General features: G+C 52.5%; 1 protein-coding gene across 1 annotated transcript in view; it reads right to left on the minus strand.

Moving 5' to 3' along the window:
- Positions 1-1,843: 1,843 nt before the first annotated feature.
- ubqln4 (ubiquilin 4) overlaps positions 1,844-20,947 on the minus strand; it is a 51,528-nt gene continuing 32,424 nt past the window's right edge. Inside the window, exons 3-11 of the mRNA XM_060820541.1 lie at positions 19,072-19,235; positions 17,698-17,960; positions 16,521-16,679; positions 14,086-14,302; positions 11,525-11,664; positions 9,345-9,428; positions 7,721-7,836; positions 6,400-6,631; positions 1,844-2,484 (exon numbers count right to left, since the gene is read on the minus strand). Of these exons, the coding sequence (XP_060676524.1) occupies positions 2,332-2,484; positions 6,400-6,631; positions 7,721-7,836; positions 9,345-9,428; positions 11,525-11,664; positions 14,086-14,302; positions 16,521-16,679; positions 17,698-17,960; positions 19,072-19,235 (1,528 nt within the window). The 3' untranslated portion in view covers positions 1,844-2,331. The remainder of the gene's footprint in view (positions 2,485-6,399; positions 6,632-7,720; positions 7,837-9,344; positions 9,429-11,524; positions 11,665-14,085; positions 14,303-16,520; positions 16,680-17,697; positions 17,961-19,071; positions 19,236-20,947) is intronic.

Here is a 20,947-nt window from a genome sequence, read left to right on the forward strand (position 1 = left end):
GGTGTTGTACTGGGGTGTACAAAGTTAATAATCACACAATACATCTTCTACGTGGTTTTTTAGGTAAGGACTTTAGAAAATCTAAATGTACTGAAACCACATTACCTTTAACAACCCTTACTGTATGTTCAACTATGGTTACCGCTCCCGAAAATTGACTATTCGACTGTATTTATATAAACAATTTCCACTCCCTTGGGGTGATCTAATCAAAGTCAAAAATCGCACAACCCCAGATTTATTTGGAAGCACTAGCTTTCAGAACGCTGCTCCTTCATCAGGTGGTTGTGGAGAATAAGATTGTAAGACACAGAATTTACAGTGTGATGTAACTGAAGTTATCTACTGAAAAAGACCCGGATTGTTCAAGTCTCTCATCTTTTAGAATGACCATGTTGGTTTCAGTTCTAACATATGTAAATCACAAACCTTTGTTAAAGGTTACATTCTCAAGTGCACCTTAATGACTGATGTCACGTTGGCCCAGATAATGCACCGAAGGTGTGAGCTGCCCGTGCCACATTGGTGAGACTGATTCTAATCTAAAATAGGGATTTACAGAAGCTTACATGGATTCTTACAGGGCTATAAACCTTTTGCTGTAAATTCTGTGTCTTATGATCGTACACTCAGCAACCACCTGATGGAGGACTAGCGCTCCGAAAGCTAGTGCTTCCAAATAAACCTGTTGGTCTATAACCTGGTGTTGTGGGATTCTGAACTTTATACACCCCAGTCCAACACCGGCATCTCCAAATCATGATCTAATCAAGGCATCTCCTAAGATGATTAATGGCTTTGATAGGTTGACTGGAAGAAACTATTTCCTTTAGTTTGGGGGGGGGGGGGGGGGGGGGAATATACGGAGGAGGGAAAAAAATCCATAACATGGGAGGGGAAGGAAAGTGCAGACTTTGATGATGTGAGGAAGTCGGAGCTTGACTGGCACATCTACAAACATTCATCCACCACTGGTGCTGAGTCGCAGCAGTACACACTACCTACAAGATGTACTGCAGAAATTCACCACAGATCCTTAGACAGCACCTTCCAAACCCAGGATCACTTCCAGCAAGGAGGAGAAGGCCAGCAGCAAGTTCCCCTCCAAGTCACTCACCACCCTGACTTGGAAATATACCGGCATTCCATCACCGTCGTTGTGTCAAACTCCTGGAATTCCCTCCCGACCGGCAACTGTGGATCGACCCACAGCAAATGGACTGCAGTGATTCAAGGCAGCAGCTCACCCCCACCTTCGTATAGGCAAATAGGCAGAGGCTATCAATGTTGGCCAGCCAAGTGAATCTTTTACAAAATGTGCTTCGACAAATGAAATTGGGGGTGGGAATAAAAGTCAGGAAACCACCTCCCCCACCCTAAAAGGGAGAACTGTCAAGCTACAGAGGGGGAAGGGGGAAAAATGCACATTGGAAATATCAAGAACAAAATTAAAGGTTTTGATTAAGAGGATCAAGACAAAAAAGGCAGGGTATAGAAGTTGGAGCGTCCATGGTGCAAGTCACACTCTCTGATCAACACACAACAAAACGTGAAATGACCTAATTACTAACTAGAGAGCCTTTCTTGACAAACTGGAAGCATTAAGTGCCCTGCCCAACCCTTCGAGGTGCAGAAAATCCACGCCGATCAAAAACAAGCACAGAGTGATCCCACCCACCGAACTCAAGAGTGCGGAAACCCCAGGGCTTTGATCGCCTTGGTCAGGAGAACACAGAATGTGATGGGGGGAGGGGGTCTGCCCTGCCTTTCAGGTGCGAGGGGGGGGGGGGGGGGGGGGTTAAAGAGAGAGAAGTAAAGACTTTAAAATGAGGAGAGTGACTCAAGCCGTTAGCAATTTTTTTTATGCTATGTTCACATTTTGATTTTTTTTGTTTTAAACCACTGGATCCAGGCTCTGATAGCAAATACAGAACACAGAAGCAAAGTGGGAGACAGGCAGGGTGGGGAAAACGAGGCCAACAAATGCTGTACAGTGTGTCAGTGTGTGTCTGTGTGTGTGTGTGTGTGTCTCTCTTCTAATTTCTTTTTACAAGTCAACAGGACAAACAGTGTTGTTTTCAATTAAAGCACTGGATGATATGTACTGTAAAAGGGTGGAGATGAGTTTCGAACGGGCTCTTCGTTTTTTTTTTGTCGTTTCCTGTGTGTGTTTTGTAGCACTGACCGAAAATGTCAGCTTACTATCCTCCTGCGGAGCCTGTTCTCCCGCTGTAGAATAAAATAAGGATGGTGGGAACACCAGAGGCAGTGGGGGTGAGGGGAGGGGGGGGGGTGGGAGAGGAGGGAGGGGGGGGGCTCTTCCTCCCGTGCTTAAGACGGTTGTGAGCCCAGGAGTCTCTCGATAGCAGCGTTTATGTCACCTCCGGTGGCTATAAGCGCCTGAAGATTAGCCTCTCGGTTAATGAAACCCATCGCGCTGAGCTGCTCCAGCTGCTGCTGAAACCGCACTTCAGGATTTTGTACCTGCAAGGGGGAAGGAGGAGAGAAGGGACACATCAGTGAGGGCCTTGCTTCGACTGCAAGGTTCAGCAGCTTGGTGCACACGAGGAGCGACAGCTTGAGGATCCCAGACATAAGCCAGGGGTGTTTTTTTTTAAAAAACAATTCATTCACGGGATGAGGGCGTTGCTGGCTGCATTTATTCGCCACATCGTTCACCAGAGAGCAGCATAGAATCAGCTGCCTCTGAGGGGAGGTGACTGCCGAATGGTATTATTGCTGAACTGTTCATTCAGAGAGCCAGGTCACGTTCTGGGGACCTGGGTGGCAGATGGTGCAAATCTGGAAATGACAGACCAACAATGACCATGAATCCAATTTTTATTTGAAAATATAGAATCCCTTTGGTGTGGAAGCAGGACCTTCCCAACAAGTCCGCACTGACCCTCCGAAGAGTTACCCACCCATAACCCTATCGTATTACGCTACATTTACCCCTGACCTATCCCTACACATCCCTGAACGCTGTAGGTAATTTAACATGGTCGTTCACCTCACCGGCACACTTTTAGATTGTGGGAGGAAACCAGAGGAAACTCATGCAGACACGGGGAGAACGTACAAACTGCACACAGACGGTGACCCCGAGATTGGAACTGAAGCCGGGTCCCTGGCGATGTGAGGCAGCGGTGCTAACCACTGAGCTGCACTGTCGATTGTCAGGAAAGACCCGCCTTGGCTCACTAATGCCACCATCCTTCTGTGGCCGGGCCTACAGGTGGCTCCAGATCAGGGTTGACTCCTAACTGCCCTTGGGGGAAATGGGCAATAAATCCTCGTTCTATTTGGGTCGCAGTCACGCCAGCCTGACCAGGCCAGACCAGCAGATTTCACCTCCTGTAGGACATCGGTGAATTAGATGGGTTAGTACAACAACTGACGGCCGTTACGGGGCTGCCATTCGTGAGCTTTTCTCCCTCATGATTTTTAAATCAAATGGGAATTTCACCATCTGCCGGAGTGGGATTCCCGAAGATGAGCCAGTGGTTCTGGGGTAGCTGGTCCCAGTGACGTTACCACTGCGTCACGTGTTAGACGCTCACCACTGATTACACGGGACAAATGGTGGCCATCAGGAGCACCACAAATTCCGATTCTAATGACTATGCAACGGTGGCGGAGGTGCTTGCTTTAACACAATCATGTAAAGACGATACAGTCTTTAATTTTTCAGGGTTTGGGATCATGGACTGAAATAGGATAACTCATCTTTCTTTTTTAAAAGCCAGGATTGTGGAAGGGATGGCTACACTTTTTAGAAGCTGCCAACACTCACTGTAAGTGATGCTGCTTGTTCAAACAGTGGGAGCAAGGTTATAGAGGAGTCTGCTGCGTGGGCAGGGAGATTCGGCTGGCCACAGATAGCTGATTGGTCTGTGGAGCAGAGAAAGAACTTCTGCCTGCTAACAGCAATGAGATTGGCTCTCAGGTCTGAATAGATTGAGGAGGGAGTGAACGATAGGGTCAGAGAATTTCAGATCTTGTGTCTCTTCAGTAAAAAATTACCTCAAGAAAGCCGGCTTATTTTCCCCCCCTCAGTTGCTGTAGAGTTTTGTTTTTCGCCAATAATGGGGAGGTTCCGGTGTTGGACCGGGGTGGACAAGGTTAAAAATCACAACCACCGGGTTATAGTCCAACAGGTTTATTTGGAAGTACAAGCTTTTGGAGCGCTGTTCCTTCGCCAGGTAGCCAGTTGACAACCTGACAAAGCAGCAACACTCCAAAGCTTGTACTTACAAATAAACCTGTTGGACAAAAACCTGTTGTGGTGAGAGTTTTTTTTTAAAAACTCTAACCAGTAAGTCAGAGACTGTGTAGGTTGCGAATCAGTTGTTCTGCGCCTCCTACCAGTCCTGACAAGCCAAAAAGAGCATCTCAGCAAACATTACGGACAGGGAACATCCAACTTCCTTCCCAGAAATACCCCCCACCTGTCACACCAATGCTTGCACGTGTGTAGGGGAGTTTATGGGATTGAGCTTTAACCACAGTTTCATGACAACAAATTGTAATTGTTTACTTGTAGCTAAAGTATTTGTAATAACTTATAGAATAGTAATTAAAAAATACAGGAATTTAGTCCATGCTTTCTGTCAGTCATTGCCCATGAGACAGCAAATTAGGGAATGTGCTGTGTTTTTACAAAATTGTTAACTTTATGACAACACAAGGAATAATTGGGATTCATTTTAAGCATACGACTCTAATAAGACACGACAGTAAGAAACCCCTGCATCACCTTTTGATATTCCGTCACCTTCTGTGTACTTCAAGCCCTCTATAAACCGTGTCAACTGTAGCCCCATGATCCTATAATCCACTCACTCACATCACTTGTGAGTGGGGGTTCAAGCCCCACTCAAAAATTCCCAGGTGACGTAAAGGTGCAGCAGCAGTGGGACAGACTGGGTCCAGATAATGCTGGTCATGTCAGATCAAAATGGGTGTCAGAGTCTCCCAGAGGGAGTCAGGAGCTACCCTGAGACAGTCACCCTGAACGGTTAAACTGGGGCCAACCCGGCTCAGGAGGGTATCACAGAATCCTGAGTGTGTGGAAGCGGGCCATTCAGCCCATTGAGTCCACACCAAACCTCCAAACAGTATCTCACCCAGAACCAACCTCACCCCCACCCCAAACTTGCACATCCCTGGGCACTATGGGACAATTTAGCATGGCCAATGCACCCTAACCTGGGCACCATGGGACAATTTTGCATGGCCAATCCACCCTAACCTGCACACCCCTGGGCACTATGGGACAATTTAGCATGGCCAATCCACCCTAACCTGCACATCCCTGGGCACTATGGGACAATTTAGCATGGCCAATCCTCCCTAACCTGCACATCCCTGGGCACTACGGGACAATTTAGCATGGCCAATCCACCCTAACCTGCACATCCCTGGGCACTACGGGACAATTTAGCATGGCCAATCCACCCTAACCTGCACATCCCTGGGCACTATGGGACAATTTAGCATGGCCAATCCACCCTAACCTGGGCACCATGGGACAATTTTGCATGGCCAATCCACCCTAACCTGCACATCCCTGGGCACTATGGGACAATTTAGCATGGCCAATCCACCCTAACCTGCACATCCCTGGGCACTACGGGACAATTTAGCATGGCCAATCCTCCCTAACCTGCACATCCCTGGGCACTATGGGGCAATTTAGCATGGCCAATCCACCCTAACCTGCACATCCCTGGGCACTACGGGACAATTTAGCATGGCCAATCCACCCTAACCTGCACATCCCTGGGCACTACGGGACAATTTAGCATGGCCAATCCTCCCTAACCTGCACATCCCTGGGCACTATGGGGCAATTTACCATGGCCAATCCACCCTAACCTGCACATCCCTGGGCTCTATGGGACAATTTAGCATGGCCAATCCTCCCTAACCTGCACATCTTTGGTCTGTGGGAGGAAGCTGTAGCCACCTGGAGGAAACACGGGCAGAGAATGTGCAAAGTGCACGGCAGACAGACGCCCGAGGGTCCCTGGCGCTGTGAGGCAGCGGTGCTGACTGCGCCACCACACCATATGCAAGATCCACTGTCAGAGCGGGTCAGCTCCAAAGCACCAGAAAGGTGCCTATCCCTCAACTAACATTGCTTTACAAGCACATCGTTGGCTCTTGCAGTATGCAGCGTGACTTGCTGTATTGTGCATATTCTGCCTGCCATCACCCTCCAATTATTCTACGCCAAGCTCTGTGGGGCATTGCAAAGCCATGGAATGCTACGTAAACGCACATCTAGAGGGACACTTTGATTTGAGCCCCCTGCCTTGAAGGGTCCGGGGTGTGGCCCTGACAATCAACCGCTGAACACTGTCGCCGCGTTAGGTTACGGGGAGCGCTCCTTACTTGAGAGTTAGCCCCCGCCAACATCTGTAACATCTGCTGCATCAGCTGCTGCTGGGGGTTGCTGGCCCCAGCCCCGGGCCCCACGGAGGCCGGACTCTCCGGACTGGCGCCGATGCCCCCGCTGCTCTGCGTGGTGGGCGCTGCTGCCGCCGCCGTCGTCGTGGTGGCGGGCGTCGAGCCGCTGCCGTGACCCCCGAGGCCACCCACGGAAGCCGAGGCGACAGGACTGAACCTGCGCGGGAAGAAGCAGATCATCACGCTCTTCAGTGACCCACCCACAGCGTTTATTCCCTTTGTGCTCAACTGCAACCCCCCCTTGAGAAAGTGGGAAGCCGTCGGCTTGAACCACCGCAGGATGTGTTCCAGGATTCTGACCCTGAAGGAACAGCCGAGTTGGGATTGTGCGTGGTGGTGGGGGGGGGGGGGGGGGGTCTCGGTGTACCCATGTATCTGCTGCCCTGGTCCTTCCTGGGGACGGAGGTTTGGAAGGAGACTTGGTGAGTGTACCTTGAGAAAACGGAGCATCGGTAGCGGAGGGAGGGGGTGTGCGCGGATGTGGTGGTGGAGTGTGGCGCTGGAAAAGCGCAGGTCAGGCAGCACCTGAGCAGCAAGTGTGTGTCAACGTTTCGGGGCACCCTGGTGAAGGGTTGGGCGCGAAATGTCGACGCACACTCTTGCTCCTCAGATGCTGCCTGACCTGCTGCGCTTTTTCCAGCGCCACACTTTATCGCCTCTGATTTCTTCCGCATCTTTGTGGGTGTGGTGCCAATCGAACGGGTTTTGTCCTGGATGGCGTCCATCTTTTGAGTGTTGTTCGAGCTGCCCCCATCCAGGCGTGGGCCACCTTGACGATGGGATGGGTGGTGGGTTACTCACTGCAGGGCTCCCAGCCTCTGACCTGCTCTTGCTAGCCAGTGTGTGTTAACGGTGCCTGGTCAATGGCAACCCCCTCCCAAACAGCTCGTCAAGCAGTGCCACTCACTGCAATCACGGTTAACACAGGCCATGGGGGGGGTCCGTGGGTCACTTCCTCCCCTCCCCAGAGCAGCCCACTCTCTCCTCAGCCACACACCGGAGTCCCACAGTGCCCTCAGAAGAGTCAGAGCCAATTTAAACGTGCAGGGGAAGGGTCTGCTGCTCTCCAGAGAAGCCGAGACCGGGGGTGGGGGGGCAGGTGAGGGGGAGGGAGGGAGAAAGGTGCAATGGTTTCCCCTTCAGCTGGGAACAGTGTGGGGTAGGGAAGCCTGGAGTTACCTCCGGAGGGTGGGACACGGAGAGCAGGTAGCTGGGGCCCGATTCGGGAGTGTGAGGGTGCCCTTACCCTGGCAGGAGTCCCGGTGCTTCGTTCTGCAGCGTCTGCAGCCCCTGCTGGATCTGCAGCAAGGCCTGCATGGCGCGGGGGTTGGCCATTACCGACAGCACGTCAGGGTTCTGCATCTGGGAGAGAGAGAGCAAGCCGCTTTAGAGACACGAGCCAGGTCACTCTGCCCCAGCGCAGCTGGACTCTGAAAGCACGCGCCCCGATGAGCCCTCGTCCCTCCCACTCCTTTCCCAAATCCTGCACCTATCCCTCCGACTCCAGCTGTCCGTTTGGAAGTTGCTCCTGAATCTGCTCCCTTTCAGGCAGCGGGTTCCAGATCACCACAACTCACTGCCTCGACGAAAAACATCCAGGCATCTCACCCTGCTCCAATTCTCCCCCACCCTCTGAGTTACCAACCCAGGTGCCAGTGGGAAGAGATCTCACACAAATCATTCTCCCAACTCCTCCATCCACACCTCTCAATGTTCAACCCCATCTATCCTCTGCAGGCTTTGTTTTTTTGATTCTGTCCATTTTATGGGCACAGGCGTCACTGGCTGAGCTAATCATTCATTGCTTGTCCCCCAAATGCCCCTTGAGAAGGTAGGGGTGAGCTTCCATCTTGAACCACTGCAGTCCACCTGCTCTGGGGTGACCCACAAGGTCCTCAGGGCAGGAATTCCAGGATTTTGACAATGAAGGAATGGCGATGGATTTCCAAGTCAGGGTGGGTGTCGAACCAGTGCCCCCCCCTCAGAGGATTAGCTTAGCAGCTTGTGGATTGCCAGGCCAGGGGTATTCCGATTACAGCGCTGCTGAGAGACACCAGTAAATACTGAGGCAGGAGTTGACTTGCCAATAATTACAGCACCATCTCCTCCATCAGCCTCATCTTGAACAGGAACAGCACAGAGATAGATACAGAATCCTCTCTAGACTGGCCCCCCCTATCAAAAACTCAAGGACAGGGACAGCGTGGGGCGAGATACAGAGTAAAGCTTTCTCTACTCCTCTCAATCAAAGTTAAATGTGCTCTAACTGTCCCATCAAACACTCTCAGCGCAGGGACAGCACACGGTTAGATACAGAGTAAAGCTTCCTCAACACTGTCCACTCATCAAAGTCTCCCACGACAGGGACAGCATGGGGTTAGATGCAGAGTAAAGCTTCCTCTACACTGCCCACTCACCCCCCACCCCCCCCTCAAACACACCCAGGGCAGGGACAGCACGTGTTACAGAGTAAAGCTTCCTCTACACTGTCACCCTCACCACCCCCCAATCAAACACTCCCACAACAGGGACAGCATGGGATTAGATACAGAGTAAAGCTTCCTCTACAATGCCGCCCCCATCAAACACTCCCAGGTCAGCACGGGGTTAGATAGAGAGTAAAGCTTCCTCTATACTGCCCCAACCACCCACCCCCCCAATCAAACACACCCAGGACAGAGACAGCACAGGGGTAGATACAGAGTGAAGCTCCTTCGACATTATCCAGCCTTTCCCCAAGCTTGGCGCTTTAGGGACGGGCTTCCTGACTATGCTGGTTTTATGCAGTGTCTGTCTCCCCCGCAGGGCCCTGCGGCAGAAGGCCCTCTCTGCTCTAAGTGCTGAGCCAGACGGCTGGACATGAGCTTTACCTGCTGCAAGAAGACAGGCATCTGGAGGCGAAGCTGATCCTGCAGCTGTGTGTTGCCAGCAAACAAGGGGTTATTCATCAAGATCTACAGGAAGGAACGAGGGGGAAAATCGTTAGGGAAGATAGTTACAGCAGCCATTCATACGCACACAGGAAGGATGGGGAGGGAGAGGGGGGGAATCATTAGAGAAGACACGTTACACAAGCCACGCGCACTGACACAGAGACCCCACGAACCCACAAGCGCATGAGCAAAAGAAACAGTTTGCCTGAATAAATTTAGGGCCGAATGGTCTCTCTCAGCTTGGGAAGAGGGAAAAAAGAAAATCACTCGTCCCAGGGGGTTTGCAGACCCCCTCTGGAGCGAGGCAGCACCACAGACATTGTGTTGTGTGGTCCTGGGATTGACACGGAATAGCCCTCACAGTGAAAGGGTGCAGAGTCGCAGTGAGGGACTGAGCAGGCACCCTGCAGTGCTGTTCCTGCCCATCCTGGCATCCGGTAATGTTGTACTTTCCCATCAGGACAACAGTGCAGCCCTTCCTGACCATGGGCGATGTAACGTGAGGAAGTGACACTAAGGACATCGACAAGCACAAATAAAGCTTGCAGCCAACAGCCCCTCTGCACAGTCACCAATTGGCAGTAAGTTCCAGGCGAGGGGAGGCATCACAATGCGGTTACACAGAAAGGGAAAGCATGGAGGGGGTAGCTGTCTGCTCAGGATGACCCACACAACGTGCAGCCAAAGAGTGTGGTGCTGGAAAAGCACAGACGGACAGGGAGCATCCGAGGAGCAGGAGAGTCGACGTCGCGGGCATAAAACCTACAGCGTGTAGCCGAGGTCAGCAGACGCCACCGCCTCCTGGGACCTGCCCAAAGGACGAAGAGGAAGTGACTGGAAAACGCACGGACGCTGTCCCCTTAACAGGGTGAAGGCAGCCTTCTGCATGACGTTTGACACACAGTGCTAGACCGGACTATGCTGCTTACAGGGAAGCTGCAGGGAGGGTGTTCACCCCTTGCCCCACCTGCTCCAGCGTGGAGGACAGTCTAGAATAAGGGGGCGGCTGTGTAGGAGGAGGAGAAATCGAGCTCGGTGAAGCTTCGGAGCTCTCCAGAGCAAAGGGCTGTAGGTGGCTCAGTGTATTCATGATGGAGATCGATCAGACTTCTCGAGTATGCGTTCTCCTTTTTAAACTAGCAATCACCACCAGTAAAAAACAACAGCACACCCAACTGAGTACTTACAGGCAAAGCCCCCCTAGACGATGCAGACCATCGGAAGCGAGTATCGAAGGAGAGCAGGAAGGGACCAAATGAAAAGGGAGTTGGAAGGAGGAATAAAGCTCTGTATTGCCTGTGGTGCCCACCTCCCTCTAAAGGCATTGATGGACAAGGCTCCTTCTCTCAGGACCCCCAGGCATGAACATAACCATGGAGGGTTACGCCCACAACCCACATAAACACGTTCCACAGCGCCACAAAATATACAGTTGGGCTGGGAGTCTGTCAACCACCGCAATCTGCGGTCACGGGCAACAGCCACGGGTCCAGGTCCCTGATGGCAAATGGGTGGACGCCCACGTCGAGCGCGCTCTCTGGGGGTCCCCACCAGCTGGTGCCAGGTTAGCACGCCGTGTCCAGACAGATTCCGGCAGATGTTGGGTATATGGGGGGGGGGGGGGGGCGGGGGGCATGGAAAGGGGCGGACGCTGAGTTGGATGATCACACTGAACGGTAGAGCAGGCTCGAGGGGGCGAACAGTCCCCTCTGAAGTACACATTTCAGGGGGCATCCAAACAGGGAGACCAGTTCACGTTCCCAGCACCTTGTCTACTGGGAAAACCCGAGGAGCAGGAAGCCCAGAGGGAGCCGCTCAGGGCTGTGTTTCATGGGGAGGGTTGGACTGTGGGACTAACTGGGTGTCTCTCTCTCTCTCTTAAAAAGAGCTGGGATGGAGAGGACAGGCCGAATGGCCTCCTCCTGAGCCGGATGACTCGTCTGCACTGCTCTGGAAGGGTCAGCCCCAGCTGAGGGCTCTGCCATGACCTTCAGGCGCATGTCATTCTCTCAGATCCCGCACACACCCCCCGCCCCCAGCCCCTGAAGGTTTGCCCGATGGTGGTAGCGTATTAGGGAACAGGCTCCAGCCTGGTCATTGGCTGAGTGACCCACTACCTGTGAGGCGAGGTCAGGGTTCTGCGAAAGCGACTGCATCATGCTCCTCATGTATGGTGCTGACAGCATGTTCTGTATTAGCTGGGGGTTCTCCGAGATCTGCTGCATTAGGCTCTGCATCCCCGGGCTGTTGAACATTCCTGGGTTGGGATGAACAGACAGAAAAATGAACGAGAGACAAGGCAGGGCGCTCAAGAGTGCCGACGGCCACTTCTGGTCAAACTGCGCCGCCAAAACCCCAAAAAGATTGCTAGAAGCGGCCACCTCCCACAATAGGGGAGGCAAACCACGCCCCTCCTCCCAATCGCAGTGACGCTCAACCATCAGACAAAAGAATTCTCCTCAGTCCTGTCTTAAATGGGAGAGCACACCCCCCAACCTCACCGCCACCCCCCTCCCCAGGCAGTGCATTCCAGATTCCCACCACCACTGAGTGAAAAAGTATTTTGCCAAACCACCCCCTTCTGAATGTGCTGCCCGCTATCCTAAAACTAGCCTATCACGGTTGACCCCTCAACCAAGGGGAACAGCCGTTCTCTCTTCACCCTGTCCATACCCCTCAATTATAATACCCCACAATCATGTCCCCCACCTTAGCCTGCTCTGCTCTGAACAATACAATCCCAGTCTTTCCTTATAGCTCAGTTTCTCCATCCCAGGCAGCATCCTGGTGAACCACCTCTGTACCCCCCTATCAGTGCTATCACATCGCTCCTGGAGGTTGGCAGAACTGCAGACAGCACTCCAACTGCAGCCTGACCAATGCTCTGTACAACTTGGACATTACCTCCTTGCTCATATACTCAATGCTGTGACTGATGAAATGGTCTCCCAAGTGCCTTCATTATTTTATTCACATGGCCCGGCTGACTTCAGGGATCTGTGAATAATTAACCCGCGAGAGACAGCAGCTTGTCTGAGCTGACAAGCCCTCAGACGCCGAAAGGACCCCAGGTAAGATAGCCCCACCTCTGCTGCCCACCCCACAATAATGGGAGCCAGAACCAGACTGGAGCAGTGTAGGCCTGGGGTCCTCCACAAGCTGTCTGCCTTTATGGACACAGCACGTGCTGCCCAGTAGCTCATTGGGAAATACTCTCTTCACAAGCTCCCTTCTGCTCACCCAGCGGCTCTCATCCAACACCCACCCCTTGGAAATGGGGCGTGGGAGTGGTGGCTCAGGGGAGGACCACTGTCTGCCCTGGCTCCCCACCCTGAAGGGCCTGGACTGTGCCATAACAGGCAGTGGCTATTCCTCACACGCGTGTTTGCAAAGCCTCTCCCATCACACTGGGAGACCTCACGCTGTACTTGCACACCCTCTGGAGGCCAGCTGAGGCACTGCGCCAGCCAGCACCAGAAAGTGAACAACTTCTGCAGGGAAGTTTGCAGTGACACAGAGAGAGAGAGAGAGACCAGGAGGGCAGGTGATTTTCTGCAATGTGAGGAAAATAAATCACAAGGAAAAACCTGCAGGGATGAGCCACTGTGCAGGGTAAGGATTAAACACTGTCAACAATATAGAGGGAGCTTTAGTTCCTCTGCACTTGACCTTTCCTCAAACTGTTTAACAGGAACAGAGTTGAGCTTTATGATGCCATGCTGTCCCTGTCCCAGGAGTAAGTGACTGGGTGTGGGTGAGGAAGCTTTACCCTGTATCTAACCCCGTGCTGCCCCTGCCTTGGGAGAGTCTGATGGGGACAGCGTAGAGGCAGCTTTACTCTGTATCTCACCCCTGGGAGGGAGAGCTGGGGACAGCATGCAGGAAGTTTTATTCTGTATCTAACCCCGTGCTATCCCTGCCCTGGGAGTGAGAGATGGACACAGCATGCAGGAAGTTTTATTCTGTATCTAACCCCGTGCTATCCCTGCCCTGGAAGTGAGAGATGGACACAGCATACAGGAAGTTTTACTCTGTGTCTAACCCCGTGCTATCCCTGCCCTGGGAGTGAGAGATGGACACAGCATACAGGAAGTTTTACTCTGTGTCTAACCCCGTGCTATCCCTGCCCTGGGAGTGAGAGATGGACACAGCATGCAGGAAGTTTTATTCTGTATCTAACCCCGTGCTATCCCTGCCCTGGGAGTGAGAGATGGACACAGCATACAGGAAGTTTTATTCTGTGTCTAACCCCGTGCTATCCCTGCCCTGGGAGTGAGAGATGGACACAGCATGCAGGAAGTTTTATTCTGTATCTAACCAAATACTATCCCTGCCCTGGGAGTGAGAGATGGACACAGCATACAGGAAGTTTTATTCTGTATCTAACCCCGTGCTATCCCTGCCCTGGGAGTGAGAGATGGACACAGCATGCAGGAAGTTTTATTCTGTGTCTAACCCCGTGCTATCCCTGCCCTGGGAGTGAGAGATGGACACAGCATACAGGAAGTTTTATTCTGTATCTAACCCCTTGCTGTCCTGACCCTGGGATTATTATTTGATGGGTCAGAGTGGGGTGAATAGAAAGTGCCTGAATTAAGATGAGGAATACAGCATTTATTGAATCCCCTTCACGGTTTCACAGGGAGCTCAAGGCAGAGGCCATCTTTAGGTTACGTACCATTTCCTAGGGTTCCAGCGTTGATACCGAAGGGATTCGATACAGGCTGCGGCGTCTGGTTTGTGCTGTTCCCTCCCTCACTACCTGAGCCGGTAGCTGGGGAGGCCGGTGAGGTTGGGACCCAGGGATTCGGTAAAGGTTCTCTGTTCTCTGTCCGGGACGGCTGGGCATTGCTGTCGGAACCTCCACCCAACGCTGTGAACGGGTTACCGCCAAACTGGAGAAAGGCAAAATACAAAAACATGAAGAGAGGACATTGTATCGTGAGTTGGGATCCGACATCAATTAGGTCAAGGAACACAAATAACATCCGTACAACCCGTTCAGTGAAAGCAGCGCAGTGATTCCAAAGGGAACGGGAAAGGGCAAAAAGCTCAAGAGGGTTTAAAAACACATCAACATCTTGAAACTGATCATAATTAAGCACAACACAGTATCTACATACCACGGTATCGGTGACAGACCCGTCCCCACCAGTACTGTACCCCAGTGTTATACAGGGACAGACCCTTCCCCACCAGTACTGTACCCCAGTGTTATACAGGGACAGACCTGTACCCACCCGTACTGTACCCCAGTGTTATACAGGGACAGACCCGTCCCCACCAGTACTGTACCCCAGTGTTATACAGGGACAGACCCGTCCCCACCAGTACTGTACCCCAGTGTTATACAGGGACAGACCCGCCCCCACCAGTACTGTACCCCAGTGTTATACAGGGACAGACCCGTCCCCACCAGTACTGTACCCCAGTGTTATACAGGGACAGACCCGTCCCCACCAGTACTGTCCCCCATTGTTATACAGGGACAGACCCGTCCCCACCAGTACTGTCCCCCAGTGTTATACAGGGACCCGTCCCCACCAGTACTGTACCCCAGTGTTATACAGGGACAGACCCGCCCCCACCAGTACAGTCCCCCAGTGTTATACAGTGACAGACCCGTCCCCAGCAATACTGTCCCCCAGTGTTATACAGGGACAGACCCTTCCCCACCAGTACTGTCCCCCAGTGTTATACAGGGACAGACCCGTCCCCACCGGTACTGCACCCCAGTGTTATACAGGGACAGACCCTTCCCCACCAGTACTGTACCCCAGCGTTATACAGGGACAGACCCGTCCCCACCAATACTGTCCCCCAGTGTTATACAGGGACAGACCCCTCCACACCAGTACTGTCCCCCAGTGTTATACAGGGACAGACCTCTCCCCACCAGTACTGTACCCCAGTGTTATACAGCGAGAGACTTGTCCCCACCAGTACAGTACCCCAGTGTTATACAGCGAGAGACTTGTCCCCACCAGTACTGTACCCCAGTGTTATACAGGGACAGACCCGTCCCCACCAGTACTGTACCCCAGTGTTATACAGGGACAGACCCATCCCGACCAGTACTGTACCCCAGTGTTATACAGGGACAGACCCGTCCCCACCAGTACTGTACCCCAGTGTTATACAGGAACAGACCCGTCCCCACCAGTACAGTCCCCCAGTGTTATACAGTGACAGACCCGTCCCCACCAGTACAGTCCCCCAGTGTTATACAGTGACAGACCCGTCCCCACCAGTACTGTACCCCAGTGTTATACAGGGACAGACCCGTCCCCACCAGTACTGTACCCCAGCGTTATACAGGGACAGACCCGTCCCCACCAATACTGTCCCCCAGTGTTATACAGGGACAGACCCGTCCCCACCAGTACTGTCCCCCAGTGTTATACAGGGACAGACCCCTCCCCACCAGTACTGTACCCCAGTGTTATACAGGGACAGACCCGTCCCCACCAGTACTGTACCCCAGTGTTATACAGGGACAGACCCGTCCCCACCAGTACTGTACCCCAGTGTTATACAGGGACAGACCCGTCCCCACCAGTACTGTACCCCAGGGTTATACAGGGACCCGTCCCCACCAGTACTGTACCCCAGGGTTATACAGGGACCCGTCCCCACCAGTACTGTACCCCAGTGTTATACAGGGACAGACCCGCCCCCACCAGTACTGTACCCCAGTGTTATACAGGGACAGATCCATCCCCACCAGTACTGTACCCCAGTGTTATACAGGGACAGACCCGCCCCCACCAGTACTGTACCCCAGTGTTATACAGGGACAGACCCGTCCCCACCAGTACTGTACCCCAGTGTTATACAGGGACAGATCCATCCCCACCAGTACTGTACCCCAGTGTTATACAGGGACAGACCCGCCCCCACCAGTACTGTACCCCAGTGTTATACAGGGACAGATCCATCCCCACCAGTACTGTACCCCAGTGTTATACAGGGACAGACCCGTCCCCACCAGTACTGTACCCCAGTGTTATACAGGGACAGACCCGTCCCCGCCAGTCGTGTACCTGCGAATGTTACAAAGAGCCCCAACCCCTGCCTGCAGCATTGCGCAGATCTCTGGCCACGTGTAGCTACCTGTTCTCTGGCTGCGCTGAACATGGGCTCCTGAATGTCAGTGTACATGCGTCGCAGGGCGTTGTAGCCACCGGGGATGCTCTCGAGGTTGCTGAGCGCCCGGTCCTGATTCCTCATCATCTCCTGCATCATGGCTGGGTTGCGGGCCAGTTCCATCGTCTGTGGGGTGGGTGGGGGTTGGCGGGGGGGGGGGGGAAATCAGTTAGAAAGACACCTGGCGAGAGCTGCACCAGCTTAATACAGAGCCTTCGAGCATTGGAAAGAACGCTCTGATGCGACGTCGAGGCGGCTGGAGGTCGGTCTCCCAGCAGCCGCCATCCTCTCACCCCAAACAATCAGCCGGCCTCAGTCATGGGAGGCTGCCAACAAACGTGGACTAACCAAAAGACCAAAAAAAAAACCCAAGTCTTCATTTCACTGACCCACAGTTTGGCACAAAGGACCGTGGATGAGGAAGAGCAGCTGGCCTCCCCTTTCCCTCATGTCGGCTCGGAATTGGATGACCCAGCAGTTGAGTGTTGTAGTGGGGGAAGACGGTGCAGCCCTGTGTCGATGCCAGTGGATGTTCCTGACTCTCTCAGCACGCTCCTGATCCCGTAAGTGAGCTGCCTCACCCCACACGCCCGCCCATGTTCGTACCAGCCAAGTCTTTTTTAATATCATGGTCTGACAGGGAGTGGATCAGAACTAAGCAGAACTGCAAAGCTTTGACCAAGTGATCGCCTGCAGCCCGCTCAATCACAGCCAATATCATTTCAGCAAAACACCTATCGTTTGCTGTCGCTGGCTTGCAGATCTGCACAGAACTGTGCAAGTAGCCAGCTTTTTAATTGTACTGCACACACATGGCAGTGAGACCATGGGAGCCTGAAGGGGGCTGTGCAGAACGCTTCTCACCTTCCCCACAGTGTGTAGGGACGACGGACAGGGAGGGAGGACACAGAATGGGACCTGGTCTAGGAGGCAGGAAGAGGCACAGGGGCTGGCGGGGACATAGAGGGCGACACAGGGACGAGTGCAGGAGTGGAGGGACAGGCAGCAAGGTTCGTGACCCGAGGGAGGTTCCCCTCCGAGACCATGGCTGCACAGATCCACACTCGCCCGTTTCCCCAACGTGAGGGTGGTGGCTCAGACCCCACCCTCATTGCTTCGCCAAGGGGACCGACGCGTTCTTCACCTGTCTCATGAGCTCGGGATTGTTCAACATGTGGCTGATCTCGGGGTTCCTCTCCATCAGCTGCTGCATCTGTGGATTGGCCATGATCATCTGCCTCATCAGGTCCGGGTTCGACATCATGTTCTGTACAAAAGGGTTCTCCATGATCTGCGCCAGCATGTCCGGGTTCGACATCAGCTGCCGCTGCATCTGTTGCTGCAGCTCCATGAAGTTCGCCGAGCCCATACCCAGGCTCCCGAGTCCTGGAATACCACCGAAACCAGCTGCAAAAACCAGAACAAAACTGTGTGCAGGGGACATGCCATTCCATCGTTGCTGCTCCAGACCGGCCTCCCCCCACACCGCCCGTCCCACATCTCCTCTACCCCTTTAGCTTTCTCACCTTGTGTGTTTATCCAACCCTCGAGTAAAAAATGAGGTCTGCAGATGCTGGAGATCACAGCTGCAAATATGTTGCTGGTCAAAGCACAGCAGGTTAGGCAGCATCTCAGGAATAGAGAATTCGACGTTTCGAGCATAAGCCCAAGGGCTTATGCTCGAAACGTCGAATTCTCTATTCCTGAGATGCTGCCTAACCTGCTGTGCTTTGACCAGCAACACATTTGCAGCTGTTTATCCAACCCTGCCCCTGAATGTATCGCTGATCTTCATCCTGACCACTCCCACATTACCTCCCCCACTTCCTGGGGAGCAAATCCCATGTTCATCAGCATGTCCAATTCTGCCCCAGTGAGCCCCTCCATGTGGGCACAGTCCAGGAGAAATCTGGGATTAACAGTCAGCAGAAGGGAGACTCGCCTGCTTGCGCCTTTTCCTCATCGTGGGACCTGACCACTCCTGCCAAAATTGGCACTAAATCTCTCTCAGCTTTATCACATTTATATATCTCTCACCCAGTACCCACCCTTAGGAGTCTTAGTCATGCAGCACCGAAACAGGCCCTTCAGCCAAACCAGTCCGTGCTGACCCCCATCCTATACTCAACTTGTCCCATCTGCTTGCGCTTGGGCCATATCCCTCCAAACATTTCTAATTCATTGACTTATCCAAATGTATTTTAAACATTGTAACTGCAGCCACCACTTCCACACCTGAACCACTCAGTACCCTCACGTTTTTAAAAACATTTTGAAGGTGAGAGGAGAAACTATGTCCCCCAGCCTTGAGATCCCCCACCTGAGGGAAAACACACTCACCATTCCCCTTATCCATGCCCCTCATGGTTTTATCCATCACCCCTCAGCCTCCTGCACGCCAGTGAAAAAAGCCCCAGCGTCTACTTATAACTCAAACCCTTCAATCCCAGCCACTTCCCTCTGTCACCATCCTTCCTGTTATCAAACCAGCAGAGCTGTGAAGAGATGCAAACCTTACATAATACAGACGGGGAGGAGGTAGACGTTCCTGTTGGGGTCACGGTGCTTGGCACACTGCTCGTGCTGGTGACAATGCCGGTGGAGGGTTCTGGTCTTGTGGTCGTCTCCTCAGTGCTGGGGACACTGGCTGATGTCGAGGGTTGCGTGCTGGAGTCCTGAAGCCTGGCAAGGCAAAGTGAAAACCACGGCGTCACGACGGACCGGAGAACAGATCCTCCCCGTCACCCGTAGCGAACAAGGTTCAGGAGGGTGACGTGTATCAACTCACCCTCACTCCACTCAGACAGCACAGTGCACAGAGCAGGACAAACAAGGTAAAATGAGGATAGTCAGGAAGGAAGCTCACTCAAACTTTACCTGCTAAGACTTCCATCAAATGCTCTCAGGACAGGGACAGCGACAGCATGGGGTTAGATACAGAGTTAAACTCCCTCCACACGGTCACCCCCAACCCAAAAAGAAAATCAAACACTTCCAGGACAGGGACAGCAAGGGGTTAGATACAGAGTAAAGCTGCCTCGACACCATTCCCCTGATCAAACACTCGCAGGATAGGGACAGCACAGGGTTACATACAGAGTAAAGCTCCCTCGACACTGCGCCCAAACACTTCCAGGACAGGGATGGCAAGGGGTTAGATACAGAGTCAAGCTGCCTCGACACCATTCCCCTGATCAAACACTCGCAGGATAGGGACAGCACAGGGTTACATACAGAGTAAAGCTCCCTCGACACTGCGCCCAAACACTTCCAGGACAGGGATGGCAAGGGGTTAGATACAGAGTCAAGCTGCCTCGACACCATTCCCCTGATCAAACACTCGCAGGATAGGGACAGCACAGGGTTACATACAGAGTAAAGCTCCCTCGACACTGCGCCCAAACACTCACAGGATAGGGATGGCAAGGGGTTAGATACAGAGTAAAGCTTCGACTTTTCTAAACTAAAGGAAAGCTCGCTGAATGCTAATCAATCCATCCCAAGTGTTATAGACTAGGCCAGACCACTCAAAACATTCTTGAGCAGGCAACACAGACCATAACTTTGCAATTCGCTTTGGTAAGTGTACAGTGAAAATTACCCAGAGTGAGGTGGCTCGGTTGATTACTAGATTTTAAAACTGACAGAAATTTATTTACCAGTTTACATTACGAAACACGAAGAACAGAATAAAGAACCTCTGCAGAACTATCCAAACTAGACTTAATTATGCCGTCCCAAATGTACACAACAGTTCTAAAAAGCAAATCCCCTTAAAGACCAGTTAAAAAAAAGGGACAAATGCTTATGGGTTGATGTTAGAAGGGCAGCGAGAGAGAGAGCTCGCAAGTGAGCACGAGCAAGAAAAGGGATCAGCTTTGTGACACAAGGCAGAGAGAGCACAGGGACAAAAACAGAGTAAAGCTTCCTCTATGCTGTCCCTGTCAAACACTCCCAGGACAGGGTCAAACTCAAAGTAAAGCTCCCACAACAATATCGCTCAAACACTCCCAGGATAAGAACAGCATGGGTTTAGATACTGGTGAAAGCTCCCTTCACACTGTCCCCCGTCAAACACTCCCAGGACAGGTACAGTAGAGTGACACATACAGAGTAAAGCTCCTTCTAAACTTTCTCAGTAAGCTGTATCGGCCTCACCACTGAGGAGAGGCTTCGTCAAGCACTAACCAACATTCCCGTTTCATGCCTGACCTATCTTGTGACCAAGGCATTTTGGGCGACTTTATGAATTGCTATGAGACTGAGCAGAAACAGGATGTGCCATGCATCCCTGAACCCAGCAACGTACCCCCCACGCAAATCGAGCGATTTAAGAAAGATTGGGAACGGGAGTTGATGGTTGCAGGCTGATTTCTGAGCATTATAGAGAATTG

The sequence above is a fragment of the Hemiscyllium ocellatum genome, chromosome 50 (assembly GCF_020745735.1).
Source record: "Hemiscyllium ocellatum isolate sHemOce1 chromosome 50, sHemOce1.pat.X.cur, whole genome shotgun sequence".
Lineage (NCBI taxonomy): Eukaryota > Metazoa > Chordata > Chondrichthyes > Orectolobiformes > Hemiscylliidae > Hemiscyllium > Hemiscyllium ocellatum.